The sequence below is a fragment of the Podarcis bocagei genome (genome assembly GCF_964188305.1).
Source record: "Podarcis bocagei genome assembly, chromosome: 2".
NCBI classification, from domain to species: Eukaryota; Metazoa; Chordata; class Lepidosauria; order Squamata; family Lacertidae; genus Podarcis; species Podarcis bocagei.
In genome coordinates this window covers 113,947,743-113,968,331 of record NC_138126.1, presented here as the reverse complement: position 1 = coordinate 113,968,331, position 20,589 = coordinate 113,947,743, and the positions used below count along the sequence as shown (strand labels likewise).

The following is a 20,589-nucleotide window of genomic DNA, read 5'->3' as shown; positions in this document are numbered from 1 at the left end:
TGCAAAACCCAATTTGCAAGAGACTGATAAATGCAAAATCTGCAAAATCCAACCAACCCATAACTGCTTTTCACTAGGTGCTATCAACTTAGTTGCCTTAGTGTTCGTGGAAACTAGAGCATAGGATCTGTCTTAATATCAGTGCTTTTTTTCTCTAAAAAAATATGTTTAGGGGTACTCTCATTTTCTTACTCATATTGAAATACTGCCCCTCAATGAAGCCAAACTTAGATTCACAAAATGTTTAGGGGTATGCTACCCCTGTGTACCCCCAGAAAAAAGCACTGCTGTAATAAAGCATATCAACTGTTTGTCAGCATAGTCATATTTCAAAGGAGAAATTATATGGACTTCTGTTCAGACTAGGTAAAGGTAAAGGTAAAGGACCCCTGGACGGTTAAGTCTAATCAAAGGCGACCATGGGGTTGTGGTGCTCATCTCACTTTCAGGCTGAGGGAGCCAGCGTTTGTCCACAGACAGCTTTCCCAGTCATGTGGCTGACATAACTAAACCGCTTTTGGCAAAACAGAACACCATGATGGAAACCAGAGTGCATGGAAACACCGTTTACCTTCCAGCCACAGTGGTACCTATTTATCTACTTGCACTGGTATGCTTTTGAACTCCTAGGTTGGCAGGAGCTGGGACAGAGCAACAGGAGCTCAGCCCGTCACGGGGATTCGAACCGCTGACCTTCTGATCGGCAAGCCCAAGAGGCTCTGCGGTTTAGACCACAGTGCCACCCGTGTCCCCCCTTGTTCACACTACAAGCATTATAGAAATAGCTAGTATCACTCCTGACAAATTTTGCCCTATTACTGCATCTAATGTATGTACAGTTGTACCTTGGTTTTCAAACAGAATGTGTTCCGGAAGTCCGTTCGACTTCTGAAATGTTCAGAAACCAACGCGCGGCTTCCAATTGGCTGCAGGAGCATCCTGCATGCAGTCGGAAGCCACGCTGGACGTTCGGCTGCCGAGGCAAAGTCCGCAAACCAGAACGCCTACTTCCGGGTTTGCGGCGTTCGAGTTCCAAGTTGTTTGTGAACTAAGTTGTTTGGAAACCAAGGTACGACTGTATTGGGTGTACAGCCTGCCAGTGGCTCATCCGTTCTCCTCCTCTTGTTTGCAGACTCCCAGCCGTACTCGGATGAAGAAGGCTGCTCGGAAGTTTTCCTTCCAACCGACAGCGACTACGATTCTAGCGATGCTTTGAGCCCGAGAGAGCTGGATTTGGTATATTCGTCCTCACAGGACATATCCCACCAGGCCGTGAGCTGCCTGAGCGGCAGCGCGCCGGACGTTCTCCAGATCCACGACATCAAGCCTTGCTTGACTCCCAAACAGAACTTGAGAGGGGGCGATACCTTGGAGGCCGACGTCGATCAGTCTAAGGAGCACCTACAAAGCCTGTCGTTGGGAGGAGGGCTTTCCCCGAAATGTATGGAAAAGTCAGCCAGCTTGAGACAACCCTTGAGTTTCTTGGGCAAGAAGAAGCACGGAAAGCATCAACACTCCAGCTACTTCAGCCGGCACCATCGCTGGCTGCGCGTTCACAGCGAGAGCCAGTCCATCTCCCTCTCCGAAGGTCTGTATACTCCACATCTCACACGAGCTATGGAGTTCTCGCAAGAGCCTACCTGTGGCGGCGAGCAGATAAGCATCTCCATCGACTGTCCACGCAGCACGTTCTTACCTCATGCTACGAGCCTCCCGGAAGAAGGGAAAGGCAAATACCAGGAACTGAGGCCGAGTATCCGCAGGATATATGTGGAGTCGTACGGCACCAGCGAGGATGGTAAATCCTGGGCGCTAGGCAGCCGGCCGGTGGAACATGAAGATTTGCACATTTCCACAGGCCAGCGAATGGTTCCAGAAGATCAGTCCAGTTCCAACACGGCTGAGGTATACAGCAGCGATCTTTAAGGCTGTGCAGTGGCTCTGTTCCCCCTCAATACTGCCTTCAGGATGCGATCGCAATTATTGCAAATGGAGGAAGAGAGAGGTCTCTCTTCAAAGCAACCTTTGCATTCTCGTCTTTGCCAGATGCAGTTCAGAGTTACCATGCATTTCTGAGGTGCAGCATGAAAAATGGGTTTGTCTCTTGGAAACATGCATGCCTGTGCAACCATCTTGAAAACAGGGAGGCTGACCCCAGATAGTTAAGGGTTTTTCTGTGCTTTTAATAGGGCAGGGAGAAAGGTTATCCAATGAGCTTTCTTTTCCCCAAGTGTAAAAGGGGCTTTCAGGGAAATGAAAAACATTCATGTCCCAAGATAATGGGCTTTTGATTATACTCAGAGAAGAGTCGCTTAAATTAACGGGCCTAAGTTGGCCATATCCATTAATTTCAATGGGTCTGCTTTGAGTAGGGTTAATGTTGGATACAGCTCCATTTGCTGCCTGAGGAGGAACAGCAGCAATGTGAGCCAAACACTTATTATTATTATTATTATTATTATTATTATTATTATTAACATTTATATACTGCCCTATACCCACAGGTCTCCATTTGCTCCTCCATTTGCCTCACCGCTTTCCCACGAGAAAACCCAGTATTTTGTGCCGAATTGGAACAAACGGCAATCGGGTTTTCTGAGGATCACCGTTTGTTCCTATTTATCGCTAAAGAGTGGGTTTTCCGGGGGGAAAGCAGCAGGGCAAAGGCAAAACCACTCGGACACATGCACAGAAAGTGTGGGAGAAGCAGAAAACTCCTCAGGCCCGTGCTTTCCAGACATAGGAGAAATAGACAGGTGGATGAGCATGGTGTGTAATGTGCGAGGCCAGTCGATTTATTTTGGTACCTGAAACTGAAAATTCCAGAGCCTTTCCCCCTCCCTGGCATAACAATAAATTAAATGGCTAGCTCACCCAAAATCAGCTGCCTAAGACAGTCACTTCACTTGGCTTCATGGTAGTGTTTATCCTGCAAGAAAAAAAGGGGGAGTGAGAGCTCTCTCTTTTTGCCTTCTTTCCTACTCCTAGTGTTCCCAGCCCCAATCAACTGCTGATTGGCTGCCATTTTTTGTTTCAAGGTTGCTCTTCTTTCCTAGCCAAAGTGTTGCTCCATCACATAGCAAATCAGATTTGGGCTGTGTGATAGCCCAGAGCATCATTCAGCAGGAGGGCAACTCACGTGGCGCTGATAGCATTTGATGGTGTCAGTGACCTCATTGTGTGGCCCAGTATGATTGGCTACAGGACATGGTCATTGATGTTAGGACAGAAAAAGCTGGCTTGAAGAATGAACTGGTGCCAGCGGTGCAGCCGATTGGTGCTACGAAGTGGCACACTAAGGGAAGGGGGATAAAGAAGGTACCCATTTTGAGCTGGGGGGCGGAGATTTGTTCTGCCTTCAGTGTGTCCCCATAGGGTGGGTGGGAGGAATCACACACAAATATCTCCCCAAACGTTCATTGGGAAAGATAGTGCTTTGGGGAGAGGGCAATAAAACTGTGGCGCAAAGCATTCCTGTTTCAACTAAGCCCTAACTTTTGATATTTGCATGTCTGGGAGCAGCTGTAGAGGGAGAGGAATTCCTTTGGGTCATAGCTACTCTATGGTGTACAGCTAGCTGTTGCTGCAGATGATTTTCTTCACCTTACAAGTCTACCATTCCCAAAGGTCTTTGTGGGGAACCAGGACAGTTAAAAGCGATGCAGAATCGAAAGAGGTTTGCAATCTACATATTGCTTCTGTGCCGGGGTAGAATTGGCAATTCTGTTTGTAGGATGCCTGCGAGCTTCTCCTTCGCATCTCAAAAGGGGTTTGTTAGGCAATGGGGTTTGATGGCTTATTCCCATAAAACATGCAGGATAAGAGACATGATTTTTCTCGCTGACCTGGGACCAGTCCCAAAGACTGAAGTGTTGTATTCTCTATGGCGTTGGAGCAAAAGGCATTTTGAAAACCATGATTCTTAACCTCCATAGTTTGTCCTCATTTATTATAGTAGAAACTACAGAGACCAAACTTTAAAATATAAGTGTACCTCAAAACTCATGCCCAAGTTCGTACAAGATTCTAGCTGCTGTGTGGCCCCACACAGAAACCCCGTGGGCACAGTGACCTCGGTCCAATATTTTCGCTCTACACCTCTGGAAATCTGAGCTTTAACTCATTATTACATAGGACATTTTGGATCATGAAGCAATCTATGAAGTGAAATGAAGGGTGAAATTAATCTCAGTTAAGTCTCTGTACTAAGCTGAAAATAGAGGGAAACCATCTAATAATGTTCATTTCGGAATTACAAACTAATCTTCCCCAGTAAAAACAAGCTAAAAACCTGGATCTTTTAGCCAAATTAACACCACCTCCATTCCCAAAAAACTTGTGTGTTTTCCCCCCCTGCCCTCCCCATTTTGCTGATGTTCTAGTTACTGTACAAACAAAAGATGACATTTTCATTTTACAGTGGTACCCCGCAAGACGAATGCCTCGCAAGACGGAAAACTTGCTAGACGAAAGAGTTTTCCGTTTTGGAGGTGCTTCGCAAAACGAATTTCCTGTGGGCTTGCTTTGCAAGACGACAATGTCTTGCGAGTTCCTGCTGTGTTTTTTTCCCTTCCCCCCCTTTTTCTAAGCCGCTAAGCCACTTATCAGCTGATCCGATCAGCAGATAAGCCACTAAAAGCCGCTAATAGCGCTAATAGTGCTAATCCACTAATCCTTCAATGGGCTTGCTTCGCAAGACGAAAAAACCGCTAGACGAAGAGAATCACAGAACGGATTCTTTTCGTCTTGCGAGGCACCACTGTATTCTGTTTCATTTTAATACAATGGCCTCTTCTGGATGACACATTTAAAGCTGTATCGTACCACTTTAAACAGTCATTGCTTCCTCCAAAGAATCCCAAGAATTGTGGTTTGTTAAGGGGGTGCTGGGAGAAGGAGACCCTAGAGAGCCTGGGTATTGTAGACAGGGAACTCTGGGAACTGTAGTTCTGGGGGGATTGGGGGTCCCAACTCTCAGCACCCTTTACAAACTACAGCTCCCGGGATATTTGCAGGGAAGACACGACTGTTGAAAGTGATATGGTTCTGCTTTAAATGCAGGTGGCCCTGTGTCTTGCATCAACTTCTTTAAAGACCAGGCTTCACCAAGGGCTGATGTTAGCACTTTTTGAGAGAGTGGAAGCTGTCGTTATAGAAACATTGCTGCGCATACTTTGCCAGTTTCTTTTGTCCCATTGGTAGTGGTTGTACAGGCCTTGGAGGCTTCTGAGCTATCACAAACCTCGACCCCTTGTTAACCAGAGATTATGGTACAGTGGTGCCTCGCAAGACGAAAAGAATCCGTTCTGTGATTCTCTTCGTCTAGCGGTTTTTTTCGTCTTGCGAAGCAAGCCCATTGAAGGATTAGCGGATTAGCGCTATTAGCACTATTAGAGGCTATTAGAGGCTTTCAGCGGCTTATGTGCTGATCGGATCAGCTGATAAGTGGCTTAGCGCTATTAGCGCTATTAGCGGCTTATCTGCTGATCGGATCGGCTGATAAGTGGCTTAGCGCTATTAGCGGCTTTTAGCTGCTTTTAGCTGCTTTTAGCGGCTTGTCTGCTGATCGGATCAGCTGATAAGCGGCTTAGCGGCTTAGAAAAAGGGGGGAAGGGGGAAAAAACCCAGCAGGAACTCGCAAGACATTGTCGTCTTGCGAAGCAAGCCCATAGGAGATTCGTTTTGCGAAGCACCTCCAAAACGGAAAACTCTTTCGTCTAGCGAGTTTTCCGTCTTGCGAGGCATTCGTCTTGCGGGGCACCACTGTATAATGAATGAATGCAGCACTTCTGATGCTGTTGGGCTGCAGATCCTATTATCCATTCCCACTGGCCATACTGACTGCAGCTGATGGGAGCTGGAGTCTGAAGGGCCACCATTTCTCCTTCATACAAATGGTACTGTTGGTTTTATCACCAAATTATGTGCGATCATTGTGGAGAGGGCATACCCTCCAACATTTCTCCAATGCAAATAGGGACGTCCCATTCCAGAATGACCATTTTACTATTTATACCCCACACGTCTTGCTGGGTTGCCCCAGCCACTTTGGGCAGCTTCCAACATATATAAAAACATAATAAAACATGAAACATTTTTCTAAAAAACTTCCCTATACAGGGCTGCCTTCAGATGGCTCGGGGGTCAGATAACTCCATACCCTCCAACATTTCTTCAGTGAAAATAGGGACATCCTAAGGAAAGGCGGGACATTCCAGGGATCAAATCAGAAACTGGGACCGCTTCTCTAAATCAGGGACGTCCCTGGAGATTAGGGACACTTGGAGGGTCTGGGAGAGAGGGGTGTCAGTTTTCTAGTGCAATGGTGGATGCTAAGTCTGAAAACAACCCTACTGCCTGAAACCATCCCCTGTGCCGCCCCGCCCCAAATTTTGATATTGAGTATTCCCTACCTTGCTGTATGCACACATATTTGCTGAAAATTCAAAGTGTTCAAATACTTGATATTTGCATTTGATATCAAATGGCATTTGACTTTAATTCTTTGGATTTGAGCGTTGATACTGGGCAATACATGATAGCTGGGAAGCAACAGCATTTCATGTTTGATAGTATTTTGGCAATTTATGGGATTTCTTACTTAAAGCTTACTAAGCTCAGAACAGGACATGCCAACATTATATTTAAAGATGCAATACTATACACACTTATTGGAGAGCAAATCCCTTTAAACTCCGCAGAACTTACTTCTGGGTCGACATGCACAGGAGTGCAGTGCATAGCTGTCAGAGCCTAAGATTAAAATTTCAAAGTAGAAACAGTCAGAATTCAGAAGGCAAAATTACATTTCAACAAACTTCAGGTGTTTACTTGTTTCAGCGCTAGGGGTTGCTAATTGTCCTCTTGCATCTTGCAATTTAATGACATAGGCACGCTCCCTGAAGTTATGGATACATACAAAGAAGTTCAAGAAAGATATTGTCCTGACAAGCTGCTCTGCAATTCCGACTAAAAGCTGATAAATCAACATGCTTCAGTTAAAGTGAAATGAATAACACTGCAATGAAAGCCACTAAGCTGGGTTGAATCACATAAACGTGGGCTTAATCCTCTCAGAGCCCTCACGTATCTCCAGATCACAAGAGCTCCCAAATTAATTCTCGGCCTAAAATTCGGTTTTCATGTATAACTAGCTAGATTTGCACCCATCATTCATTGCTGTCAGGCTTGCCCACTTACTGAAATCCTGGCTCAAACACTGTCCAGTTAAAAACACCCCTCTCTGTTTGCCTTCTGAATTAACTACTACACATTCATTAATGATTGGGTCATTTTGCATGCATGCATGCGTAGATACGGCAAAGGCACCCCACACAGAAAGCTATAAATTACTACTTCATTGCTGAAGTGTAAATATTTTTAAATGGAGCCAATGAAAGATTCGAAGTGGTGGGGAGGAGGGGGAGGGTGAGAGGGGCTTCGTGTATATAGGGAATGGAATGTTTTATCCTGAACGTTTACGCTTGGGGTATTTAAAGAGAAATGTTTTGGAAAGAAATGGTGCATCTATCTGTTGCATGTATTACACACACACACACACCAAAAAAAAAAAATGTACAAAGTTGCTGGTCAACTCTTTTTAAACACATGGCTTGTGACTGTTATGTTATACACACACACACACACACACACACACACACACACACACACATACATGTATGTATGTATTTATTTATATCTCCAGTGCCGCCTTACCAACAACAAGGCTGTAGTGTGTTTGAAAAAGATGCTGTGCAGCTTAGAAGCTTCTAAGGTTCTGAATTCAGAGTTTCTGCAAAGTGTCAAACTTTGCCATCAGCAAAATATATTTTTAGAACAGGCCCCTGTGTGTCTCTGTGTGTGGTTGCAGAGGCAAGTTCCTCCATGGTGGGGTTCCTTCTCGTTTCAGTCATTGTGCTCTTTTACTTCGTACGGCAGGAAAAGGGGATGCCTCATCTTCTTATGTTGTGGTGTCACAACGGCAGATTTCCCCTGTGCCGGTAGAGTAGCGAGAAGCTCAGCTGTTGGCTTCTGCTCATGATGCTCTCTTCAAAACAACAAGAAGGCTGGGTACCCTCATTCATGGTGTGCCAAGACCCACACCATGACAATATGGTCTGGATTCCTTACTCTTGTTCCGGGCAGGAGCTGAGCACAATGGTTGACAAACTAAGGTTCAGAAGAACAAGGAGACAGTTAATCCACCATGAAAGAGATCACTAATTCTGCTGAAAGGTAGAACCACGCTGTGGGAGACAGGCAGTGCTATTTTTCTAGAAAAATAGGTGCTGGAACTCACCATAAATGCCTCCCTTGTTCTCTTATAGTGGCAATGACCGCTCCCCACATTAAACAGGGGGCACCCTTTGTGAGGACGCGCACAGCCCCTGGACCCAGTGCGACTCCATCAGCACAGACTTGGCTTCGCCTTCCCCCAGGTGGGATACCTGGAGGTCTCTGCCTACCTCAGTCAGTTGTCCAATCCCGCCTGGGGGGAGCGTTGCCAAGAAGACCAGGCCAGGTAGGGGAAGGACTACCTGCCCACACAATAGAGGGAGGATCTTACCTGGGAATCCTCACTTGGCTCCAGAGCTTCTCCCACCCTACCCACCCTCAGTTAAGTCTTATTTTGCAGGTTTACCTTTTCCTCACAGGTATGCGGGCGCTGCTACGTCAAGGTTGCTGTTGAAGGGCTGGAAAAGATTTCCCCTGCATTGGCAAGTTTTGCCTTTCCCATAGCAAAACGTCACAACTTTGGCGGTATCAGGCCCTGGGCGGAATCCTTTAGTCTATCTTCATGAATGGGGGGGCGTGCAACAGTGACCCACGCCCCCTTCCTCTTTGCTGCGGCGATACCAGGGTTCCCCATTAAAGGGGTTTCTGAGGGGAGACTTTGACCGTACGCCAAGAGGTCGTCATTGCTCTCCCCTGCGACGGCGGCATAATGGGGGCGGCTATCTCTGCTTGAACATATGTTCTCCAGAGCCAGCCCATCCCCACACACACACTGGATAGCCCTGATGTTCTCTAGATCCCTGGCTGGGGACTGGGGAGGGAGAATGCCCAATGCCTGAGCCAAGGTCTACCCACATCTGAAATATAATAAAGTTGTGGCCAATTTAATCCCATAGCACGTTGTCTTGAGTCATTATTCCACATGGGTGGGCCGCCCAGGGTTTGGGGGACTCTGCCTGTCCACGCAATGGCACCCACCTGAAATGTGCTGGAACTGAGTTCCAGCGAGTTCCAGCTGGAACTAAAGCTCCAGAGACAGGCATCCTAAGAAGATGCAAGGCCTGCGTCTTTCGTTCTGCCTTCTCCTGGTTGCATGAAAACAAATACTGCAGTATTCTGTGAGCCCTACTACTACCACCAGAACCGGCCTGCCCATGAGGCAGACTGAGGCAGCCACCTCAGGCTGAGGAACCCCACAGCTAGCTACCCCATGGCACTCCCCCAACCACCCCTCCCTGCCACCAGAGAAGCAAGGAGAAGCTGTGATGGCCACTTCTGGTGAGATCTTGCTGGAAGCCACCACTGTGCAACCCTAGTAAGTGAAGCTTTCTATAGCAGGGGGGTGTCACCTTCCTGTTTCACCTCAGGTGGCAAAACAGGACTGGCTGTCTCTGCACCCACCACTCCCAGCTCAGTTTTTCAGGGTCCCTCAACTGGTCAGTGGAGTGCAAGGAGCATGGACGTGAGGAGTCAAGAGTGACACAAGTCTTCTCCACCCAATACTTCTCTAGGAAGCAGGGAGAGAACTCTCTGATTTCTTCCTCTTTTTTTGTCCCACTTCAATTTCAGCAACTGGTGACATCTTGACCCATTTCCTCCCCGCCCCCTTACAGGTGTTGACTCTGACTAAAGGTTTTGGCCCTCTGTCCAGGATACGGAAATTATATTCGTATACCATGCTATTTATATGTCAAATTTGTGATCTAAATGGCTGGCAGCATCATAGCTGTCAACTTTCCCCTTTTTTTAAGGGAAATTCCCTAATTCCGAATAGGATTCCTCACAAGAAAAGGGAAAAGTTGACAGCTATGGGCAGCATGTTTTATGAAACACAACACTCTCTTGGGCAGAACATTGGGGCTCCTGGCTTCCCCCTCAGAGAAAACACCATCTAAAGTGAAATGCATGAGACAGATTAAGTGCTAGAGTCGTCTTGACTACAAAATCAGTCCCATTGGTTGCTTGAGATGACAATATTCATAGGGTTACCACTGAACCAGCAAGGGATTCCATAGATGTACCCAGAATCCTTTGCTGTTCCCCAGAGGATGCTGGTTCAATTGCTCAGGATGCAAAGTATATTGGGCTGACCTGATTTAATGCCGTCCGGCCTTGTTTGTATATAGCAAGTTGCCTGTTTTATTTTTTTCTTGTCCTTGTTCCTATTCTTATTGTAACTTGTTGCTATCCATGCAACTGAGTGTAAGTTTAACAGTCTCAACTTTGGTACATTAAAATGCACAATTTTGTGTGCTTAAAAACTCTGAACATACACAGGTGCACAATAGATACTGTGTTAAGTGTCCTCTGGGGATTTTGCATCCCGAACAATATTTTCCTGTATACATTGCTAAGAACAGAACAGAAAATGTTTAAAAATACTGTTGTTATCTCTTGTGCCTCTTGACTTGTGTTTTGGAAAGAGGCTGGCTCTTAACGCTAAATATGAAATGAATCTAATTTTCGACAACATGTATTTTTGATACCTTCAAATGTATGAAATGCTATTTTAAAGAGAAAAAAATTGATCAGCCTAAGAAATGTTAAATCTATTTGAGTGAATTGTATTCATAGCCATAAAAGTTGTTAGTTTTTTTGTTTTTAAATTGAATTTTATTTTCTGTCTAATAAGATATCTTGAGGCAGGAGCCTTTTGAAGTTTTTAAGACATCAAATGCTGTTTTAATTCTTGTTTGAAATGCATTTTCAGTTTATTTTTCTTTCCACTGTTTAAGGAAATATACAAGGATGGATTCAGTTCTCAGATCATTTAGCCTTTGCAAATCCTCTTTCATTTTCATAGGATTTGCTCTGATGTTTATCGAATTGAGCTGCAGGTTACCATATATACTAATGCACCATCCAGCGATTAATATGGGTGGGTGTGAGTTGTTGATTGGCCCTCTTTGCAAACAACCTAGTGTTTGACTTGATCTGTTTGACTTATATCCGCATGTGCAACAAGAAGCTGTATAAAAAGGTAAAGGGACCCCTGACCATTAGGTCCAGTCGTGACCGACTCTGGGGTTGTGGTGCTCATCTCGCTTTATTGGCCGAGGGAGCCGGTGTACAGCTTCCGGGTCATGTGCCTAGCATGACTAAGCCGCTTCTGGCGAGCCAGAGCAGCGCACGGAAATGCCGTTTACCTTCCCGCCGGAGCAGTACCTATTTATCTACTTGCACTTTGAGGTGCTTTCAAACTGCTAGGTTGGCAGGAGCAGGGACCGAGCAACGGGAGCTCACCCCGTCACGGGGATTCGAACCGCCGACCTTCTGATCGGCAAGTCCTAGGCTCTGTGGTTTAACCCACAGCGCCACCCGCGTCCCTAGAAACTGTATAGCCACTGCTTAATTCTCCTCTTCCACTACATAGGAGCCAACTCCTAGGGGTTGATGTCCGTACAGGCCCCCCAATAAAATATTTGAGGGGCCGGGCCCCCACTAAGCATTGTCATTCAAATTGTGTCCATGTGCCACGTCTTGTGATTGATTATGCAGTGGGGGGCTTATCTGCCTCCACCCAAAAAAATGCTATTCAAGTTGGCACCCCTGACCTGGTGCTGACCTTTAAATCCCTAAATGCCCTCAGCCCAGTATACCTGAAGGAGCATCTCCACCCCCATCGTTCAGCCCGGACACTGAGGTCCAGCTCCAAGGGCCTTCTGGCAGTTCCCTCACTGCGAGAAGTGAGGCTGCAGGGAACCAGGCAGAGGGCCTTCTCGGTGGTGGCTCCCACCCTGTGGAATGCCCTCCCATCAGATGTCAAGGAAATAAACAACTATCTGACTTTTAGAAGACATCTGAAGGCAACCCTGTTTTTAATATTTGATGTTTTATTGCCTTATATTATTATTATTATTATTATTATTATTATTATTATTATTATTATTATTCTGTTGGGAGCCACCCAGAGTGGCTGAGGAAACCCAGCCAGATGGATGGGATATAATTAAATTATTATTATTATTATTATTATTAGTTGTTGTTGTTGTACCCAGCAATACAATAGATGGCATATTTTTCCCTTAGGCACTGGCCCCCTCTGAAGAACAAACTTAAACTATTTGTGGGACACCTGTTAATTGCAAAATTTACTACTACTACTACTACTACTACTACTACTGCTACAATTGAGCTGTGGTTCCCACCCACATACCCTCCAACATTTCTCCAGTGCAAATAGGGATGTCCTATTCAATAATAATAATAATAATAATAATAATAATAATAATAGTGCCCCACTCATCTGACTGAGTTGCCCCAGCCACTCTGGGCAGCTTCCAACAGTCCACCTGAAAATGCCATGGAATGAAATGAAATTGGCCATCACAGGAATATCTTCTTTTTTTAAAATAATATTTTATTAGTTTTTATCCATAAAAAAGTTTAGAAAAATACAAAAAACGAAAAAGGTACAAAATTACAAAATACAGAAATACAAACTTTAAACACAAAAAAGAAAAGAAAAAAAACACATATAAAAAGACAAAAATTCCTTCTTTCTTAATTTCTCCTCTTTGATTAACTTATTTTCCTGACTCCCTCGCGTCTCCCATTTTTGTATCCCTTTTAAACGTTAGTTCAGCAAATTCATATCCTGTTAGTCTATCTATTTATTAATCCAATCTTGCATTTTACCTTGTTGCTAAAACCCCTGCAATTCATTTCAATGTCCTCAACATTCAAAAATTTTACAATATTTCTGCAAATACATTTTAAATTTCCTCCAGTCTTCTTCCACCAACTCTTCTCCCTGATCTCGGATTCTGCCAGTCATTTCCGCCATCTCCATGTAGTCTACACAGGAATATCTTCATTGGGTTCCAAACTGGGGGTTTGTGCATCAGTATATATGGTAACAAACATCCCATACTGAAGTCACCTTACAATATGAAGTCTCCCAGGCAGAACCCAAATGCGCAGGCTCCACCAAACCACCATTAAGAGCACTGAAGCACATTGGGCGGCTTTGATGTGCGAGAACAGATTTCACAACAACAACAAAAAGGGCAGCCAAGGAGTCTTGGGCCAAAGCCAAAAGAATTCTAACAACATTGTGTGCCCTTCCTTGAGCTTTTGATTTCCAAAGATGACAGCTTTGTTGCATGTAGCAAAAACAGGGGAAAAAACCATTTATCGTAGCACAAAGGTGATTTAACAACCCCCTCCCCCCCCCAAAAAAACCAGGCCACTAAAACTAAAACAAAAAAACCACCTTTTTTGTGCATGTGTTTCTATTGGCTTTGGTGCATTTATGCATGGACCATGATGGATTGGGGGGCCTGGTTGGGTTGTATATCCTTACCGGTGCTTATGATTTCTTCTTTGCATAAGAAGTCATTGAGGTGAGCATTTACAACTGCCACAAAACTCTTTTCTGAATTGTCATGTCTTGCTGTGGAGGAAGGACTGCTCCGTTTTCCAACTGCCTCTGTGTCGTACACTGAAACGCTTTAAAAACCAACTGGAGAGAAAAAAAAACAACAACTGTGAAATGGACCTGTTTTAACAGCATGTTTGTGATTTGCTCTTATGACAACAACCGCCGTTTGACTTTTCCGTTCTCAGATTCTGAATGTGTCGTCTTCTCCTGGTTAAAATGTTGCCTTTCCTTAATGATCCTTATTTTATTTTTTATTTTGTCTTCAAAAAATAAAATGAAAACCTTTAAAAAAAAATAACACACACAAGGATATTTACATTGCTTTATTAGCATGCTTTCTAAACTCTGCATTGTTTTTTTTAATGGATTCTGGTCACCTCCAGATTGTCGGTATTTTGAAAGAGGGATTCAGTCACATACCGGAAATTTAGATTTGTGCAGTTCATGAGGATTAAAGCATTCTGTTCCTCTAGCACGGTGTTTCCCGAATGTGGGTTCTCCAGCTGTTTTCGGACTACAATTCCCATCATCCCTGACCACTGGTCTTGCTAGCTAAGGATGATGGGACTTGTATAAGGATGGGGGTTTACAAAGAATTCATATCTGAATCCCCCCCCTTTTTTAAATTAATTTTTATTTTGTTTCTCTCCCTCCCTCCCAGAAACTAGCCAAGCCCTCAGATCTCCTTCAGGGATGGGGAATCTGTGGTCTTCAATATCTTTTGGGATTCAAACCCAAATAAGCCCCGGTCAGCATGACCAGGAGGTCAGGGATGATGGGTTTTGTAGTCCAACAGCATCTTGAGGTCCACAACTTCTACAACTCTGATCTGGTGGAATGAGACCTAAAGTAGAGGCATTAACAACTTTGTTTTGCACTAAAAGGTGTTTCAGCATACTTAAGAAAAGGATAATGTCTTCAAACACATGTACTAGGATAGTGTTGTGAGTTGAGGACCTGCCACCCGCTTAGGGATAAATAAGACACAAGGACACATGTATTTTAGGCTAATGGGCTAAAGAAGGCCACAACGTTATTGGTTACAGCATGTGAGTGGCATTGGCTTAGGCATTGGATCAATCAATCTATACATGACTCCACCCCACTCAGCGGAGAGTCATTTGAGGGTTAACAACCAGTGGGAAGAGCTTGCAAATACAACTGGAAGCATCCCCTGACATCACCGGGGGTCGTGCTATGGCCCTAGCCACCAGCAGGTCATAGGACAAGATCCACGGCCGCCGAATCCCTTTAACGGAATACCCAAAAGGTGAGGGGTAGGTGATGGCCACAACCTGCCCTTCAACACACCACACATATTCCAATGCCTAACCAGCAATACCCAAAAAGTTGTGACGATTTGCTACGAGGTAGGCGAAAAAACAAAAGGTTGTTGTCAATTTACCAAATGGATCAAAATTCCTATCAGGCCCCCTGGGCAACCAAGGCAACCGACCAAAGTCCATAGCAAGGTCAAAGCATAAAGGTAAAGGTAAAGGGACCCCTGACCATTAGGCCCAGTCGTGACTGACTCTGGGGTTGCGGCACTCATCTCGCTTTATTGGCCGAGGGAGCCGGCGTACAGCTTCCGGGTCATGTGGTCAGCATGACTAAGCCGCTTCTGGCGAACCAGAGCAGCACACGGAAACGCCATTTACCTTCCTGCCAGAGTGGTACCTATTTATCTACTTGCACTTTGACGTGCTTTCGAACTGCTAGGTTGGCAGGAGCAGGGACCGAGCAACGGGAGCTCACCCTGTCACAGGGATTCGAACCGCCGACCTTCTGATCGGCAAGTCCTAGGCTCTGTGGTTTAACCCACAGCACCACCCGCATCCCAGGTCAAAGCATAGATATGACCTAAAGGGAGGGTGGACGGGTGATCCAACAAATTCAGGAAGCAGAATGGGGGCACAGTGCCGCCGCAACAGCTTAAATGCAGCTAAACCCCGCCCCCAAGCCAGCTCTATTAGCTAGCTGAAGGGCTCGGCAAGGCAGCTGGGATAGCTGACACAGGGGGCCGAATACGCCCCCCCCCCCCGCCGACGCAGGTACCGGCTCCCGCTCACAACTCCTCCCCTCTGGTAGGAGGAAAGGTCTTATTGAACCAGAGGCCCAAGTAAGGTGAAATGAGGAAGCCCATTTATTAGAGAACCCATTCTCTGTATCCAGAAAGGGAAATGGCACAAAGCAAATCAATTATCATGGCCGTAACTGTAATGAGACCAGGAAATGAGGCATGTCTAACTGAGTCTCATTCATGCATTAGGGAATAGTTATTGCTGGGTGCTCTGTTGTAGCTAGAGCAAACTTGGCGTGTCCAATTCCTGGAAATTTTGTAATTTTCCATATTCATTTACTTGATTGGTTCTATCTTTGCAGCTCAATGGGAAAGATGCGAAATAGATGTGCCTATATATTGTCATGCTGATTTTTTAAAATAAAAAACCATATAGCAAAGCTGCTAAACAGTTGATATATCCAAATGATTGCAAATATGCTCCAGGTTTTCCCTATGGGCAGCCTTCCACAATACCATTATCTAGGGTGGAAAGAGTTCATAATCTGAGGGCAAGGAAGCAGGGCAGTTTAGTGACTGTTTACTGGATTTTTAAAAAGTCTTTTTCACACTCTCAGAAACACTCTCCTCTATACTATCACACATGGAATACACAGCTGAACATTGGCTGAGACTAAGCTCTGCAGGCAATCCATAGCTCCACTATTTATCGAGGGTGGATATTACAGTGGTACCTTGGGTTACATACTCTTCAGGTTACATACGCTTCAGGTTACAGACTCTGCTAACCCAGAAATAGTGCTTCAGGTTAAGAACTTTGCTTCAGGATGAGAACAGAAATTGTGCTCCGGCGGCACGGCAGCAGCAGGAGGCCCCATTAGCTAAAGTGGTGGTTCAGGTTAAGAACAGTTTCAGGTTAAGTACAGACCTCCAGAACGAATTAAGTACTTAACCCGAGGTACCACTGTATAGAAGGAAAGAGGCAATATTCTGTTTCATACTCCAGAATGGCTAAGGAACAAGCAACAGGAAAGTAGCCATGTTAGTCTCCTGCAATAAAGCGACCTTAATTCTTATAACTCCTAGCACTAAAATCCAAATCTAGAGAGAGGGCACTCCATTGCAGAGGTTTCCCTTCAGGGATTTCTGCCATTATTGGTTCCATGAAGAAGACCTTATCCCCTCTCAACTGACATGGATGAGGGGAAAGGGGGACACTTATTCACCTGTGGTGAGAATGTACCAGGGCAAGCCAATTCTGAGTTTGGTTGTTCTGAGTCTCTGGTATAAATAGCAAGCTTTTGGTCCCTGGCCCTATGTTGGCGTTGCATTTGGATGAAAGCGAACAGAAACCCTTGGTGCATCGTGAAGAACTAGTATCACTGTTGATGTCAGCTGGTCAGATGGAGGGGGCTAGATGGTAGAAGGCAGTAGAAGGGCCTAAAAAGGAAAGATGGTGGGCCAAAGAGTGGGCAGTAGATTTGGGCGAACACTTGACACATCACTGTAGAGGTGTAACTAAGCAGGGTTGGTTTTGAAACTGTATGATTGCAATTTGTAATAGTATTAATAGTGATAGTAATTTATTATTTGTACCCCGCCCATCTGGCTGGGTTTCCTCAGCCACTCTGGGCGGCTTCCAACAAAGATTAAAAATACATTAAAATGTCACACATTAAAAACTTCCCTGAACAGAGCTGCCTTCAGATGTCTTCTAAAAGTCAGATAGTTGTTTATTTCCTTGACATCTGATGGGAGGGCCTTCCACAGGGTGGTGCCACTACCAAGAAGGCCCTCTGCCTGGTTCACTGTAGCTTAGCTTCTCGCAGTGAGGGAACCACTAGAAGGCCCTTGAAGCTGGATCTCAGTGTCTGGGCTGAACGATGGAGGTGGAGACACTCCTTCAGGTATACTGGGCCAAGGCTGTTTAGGGCTTTAAAGGTCAACACCAACACTTTGAATTGTGCTCGGAAACGTACTTGTCAGTTTTAAGAACAGAAACAGCATCTCCTAACAACCCCCGGTGATTCACACCATGCTATGGAGAGAGTATTTCCCAGTGAGATTTATATTTCCATTTGTGGCAAAGCTGGAAGTCTTGATAAGATTACTCCATTTATGAATTGCCATCAGCAATGGCATGATTTTGTTGCTTGCATATATAGATTTGTGCAGGAGCCCTGAACTCTTTTGACTCTGAAAACCTTAGCCTCAGGGTGCTTGGTATAATAATAATAATAATAATAATAATAATAATAATAATAATAATAATAATAATAATAATAATAATAATAATAATAATATATTTTATTTATACAGGACTGCCTTCAGATGTCTTCTAAATGCCAGGTAGTTGTTTATCTCTTTGACATCTGATGGGAGGGTGTTCCACAGGGCGGGCGCCACTACCAAGAAGGCCCTCTGTCTGGTTCCCTGTAACCTCACTTCTCGCAGCGAGGGAACCGCCAGAAGGCCCTCGGAGCTTGACCTCAGTGTCCGGGCCACCAGAAGGCCCTCAGTGGGGGGTGGAGACGCTCCTTCAGGTATACTGGGCCGAGGCCATTTAGGTCAGCACCAACACTTTGAATTGTGCTTGGAAACGTACTGGGAGCCAATGCACATCTCTCAGGACCGGTGTTTTATGGTCCCGGTGGCTGCTCCCAGTCACCAGTCTAGCTGCCGCATTCTGGATTAATTGCAGTTTCCGGGTCACCTTCAAAGATAGCCCCACTTAGAGCACATTGCAGTAGTCTCTCTCTCTCTCTCTCTCTCTCTCTCTCTCTCTCTCTCTCTTTCTCTCTTTCTCTCTTTCTCTCTTTCTCTCTTTCTCTCTTTCTCTCTTTCTCTCTTCAACACACACTTTTAAAGAGATGGACACGTAATTCTGTACACATGTGATGGGCTCCCTTGGTTGTACCATGGAGGCTGTGGCAGCGGTTACAGATAAAGAGATTTTAGTGTGGAACAGGATTCACAGCAACATTCCAAGGCTTGTTCATAAATCTATTCCAGATTGAATTTCAAAACAAGCATTGTTAATGTTAAGAGGATATGTTGTGGTTACATTTTATTGGAGCTGTAGCTTGATTAAATAAATCTTAGCGGGTTAATCATCAATCAGTTGCATGTATATAGGGTCACATATGCGTAAAATCAAGACCTCTTGTGAAAAATGAATTCATTCGAACAAGTCCTCTCAACACCGCTGGCATTTAACTTTCATACTTGCATGGTGGAAGGGGTTAAGATTTTAGTACCATTCCCCGCTACTGCTTTCCCCCAACAGCTAGGGGTGCACTGCCTCACTATAGGGAGGTGAGGAGAAAACGTTAGGAACTGTTTTGCTGGATCACACCAATGGCCTTAGGCATGCTGGCTTTGCTATAGATCACAGTTCTAAATATATATCCACTTCTTAAAAGTGTAGGGTGGGAAGTTATTGCCAGAGCTTCCTTAACATGAGGTCTTTTAACACCGTGCCAGAAGAGTGGGCTGAGGAATATTGAACAATCCAGAAATTGAAGTCTCAACTGCAGAGCAGTGTAATGTATGTATGTATTTGTGCGCATGTGTGCGCATGCATATTTATGTGAGATTGAAGTTGCCAGTTCAGAGGATTTAAGATCTGAAGAAGACTCAGCTTGCACTGGAAGGAAAGAAGAGGTGAGAAGGGATTATGTCTGCTTCCCAGCAGAGGGAATGGTCAGTTCACCAGTGGAGGGAATGATTCTGTCCCTCCCTGAAGGAAAAGATCATCCTCTCATCCAGGGACAGGTGGATTCGGTTTCAGGTTCTCTCTCTTCCGCATTTTGCCAGTCTTATCTTCAGTTCTCCACATTTCAATATCAGTTTGGAATTCATCAGAATTTTCATGTGGATTTCTCCTAAATATTCATATTTTTATATGAAACGTACACATTTTTGCAAAGCACTTTTTGCCAAAACAATGCATTTGTTGTTGTTTAGTCGTTTAGTCGTGTCCGACTCTTCGTGACCCCATGTACCAGAGCACGCCAGGCACTCCTGTCTTCCACTGCCTCCCGCAGTTTGGTCAAACTCATGCTGGTAGCTTCGAGAACACTGCCCAACCTTCTTGTCCTCTGTCGTCCCCTTCTCCTTGTGCCCTCCATCTTTCCCAACATCAGGGTCTTTTCCAGGGAGTCTTCTCTTCTCATGAGGTGGCCAAAGTATTGGAGCCTCAGCTTCACGATCTGTCCTTCCAGTGAACACTCAGGGTTTGAAGAGAGAGAGGTTTGATCTTCTTGCAGTCCATGGGACTCTCAAGAGTCTCCTCCAGCACCATAATTCAAAAGCATCAATTCTTTGGCGATCAGCCTTCTTTATGGTCCAGCTCTCGCTTCCATACATCACTACTGGGAAAACCATAGCTTTAACTATATGGACCTTTGTCGGCAAGGTGATGCCTCTGCTTTTTAAGATGCTGTCTAGGTTTGTCATTGCTTTTCTCCCAAGAAGCAGGCGTCTTTTAATTTTGTGACTGCTTTCACCATCTGCAGTGATCATGGAGCCCAAGAAAGTAAAATCTCTCACTGCCTCCATTTCTTTCCCTTCTATTTGCCAGGAGGTGATGGGACCAGTGGCCATGATCTTCGTTTTTTTGATGTTGAGCTTCAAACCATATTTTGCGCTCTCCTCTTTCACCCTCATTAAAAGGTTCTTTAATTCCTCCTCACTTTCTGCCATCAGTGTTGTGTCATCTGCATATCTGAGGCTGTTGAAATTTATTCCGGCAATCTTAATTCCGGCTTGGGATTCATCCAGCCCAGCCTTTCACATGATGATAAAACAATGCATTACCTTCACAATTTGCATGCATTTAAATGCACACATACATTTTTGCATACATTGCTTGGTTGGAGAAGTACATTGCAAAATTCGGGCATGCAAATTTCGACGCAGAGCTGTGTATCAGTTCACGTAGTGTTATGCA

General features: G+C 44.9%; 1 protein-coding gene and 1 long non-coding RNA gene across 5 annotated transcripts in view; one reads left to right on the top strand and one right to left on the bottom strand.

Moving 5' to 3' along the window:
• Positions 1-4,385, top strand: part of ANKFN1 (ankyrin repeat and fibronectin type III domain containing 1) — a 224,302-nt gene extending 219,917 nt beyond the window's left edge. For all 4 annotated transcript variants that reach the window (XM_081181277.1, XM_081181278.1, XM_081181275.1 and 1 more), the window contains one exon: positions 1,133-4,385. In XM_081181277.1, the coding sequence (XP_081037403.1) occupies positions 1,133-1,926 (794 nt within the window). In that variant the 3' untranslated portion in view covers positions 1,927-4,385. The remainder of the gene's footprint in view (positions 1-1,132) is intronic.
• The window catches only part of LOC308580258, a 423,078-nt gene that overhangs the window by 126,439 nt on the left and 276,050 nt on the right, over positions 1-20,589 (bottom strand). The gene's annotated exons all lie outside the window — the stretch shown is intronic.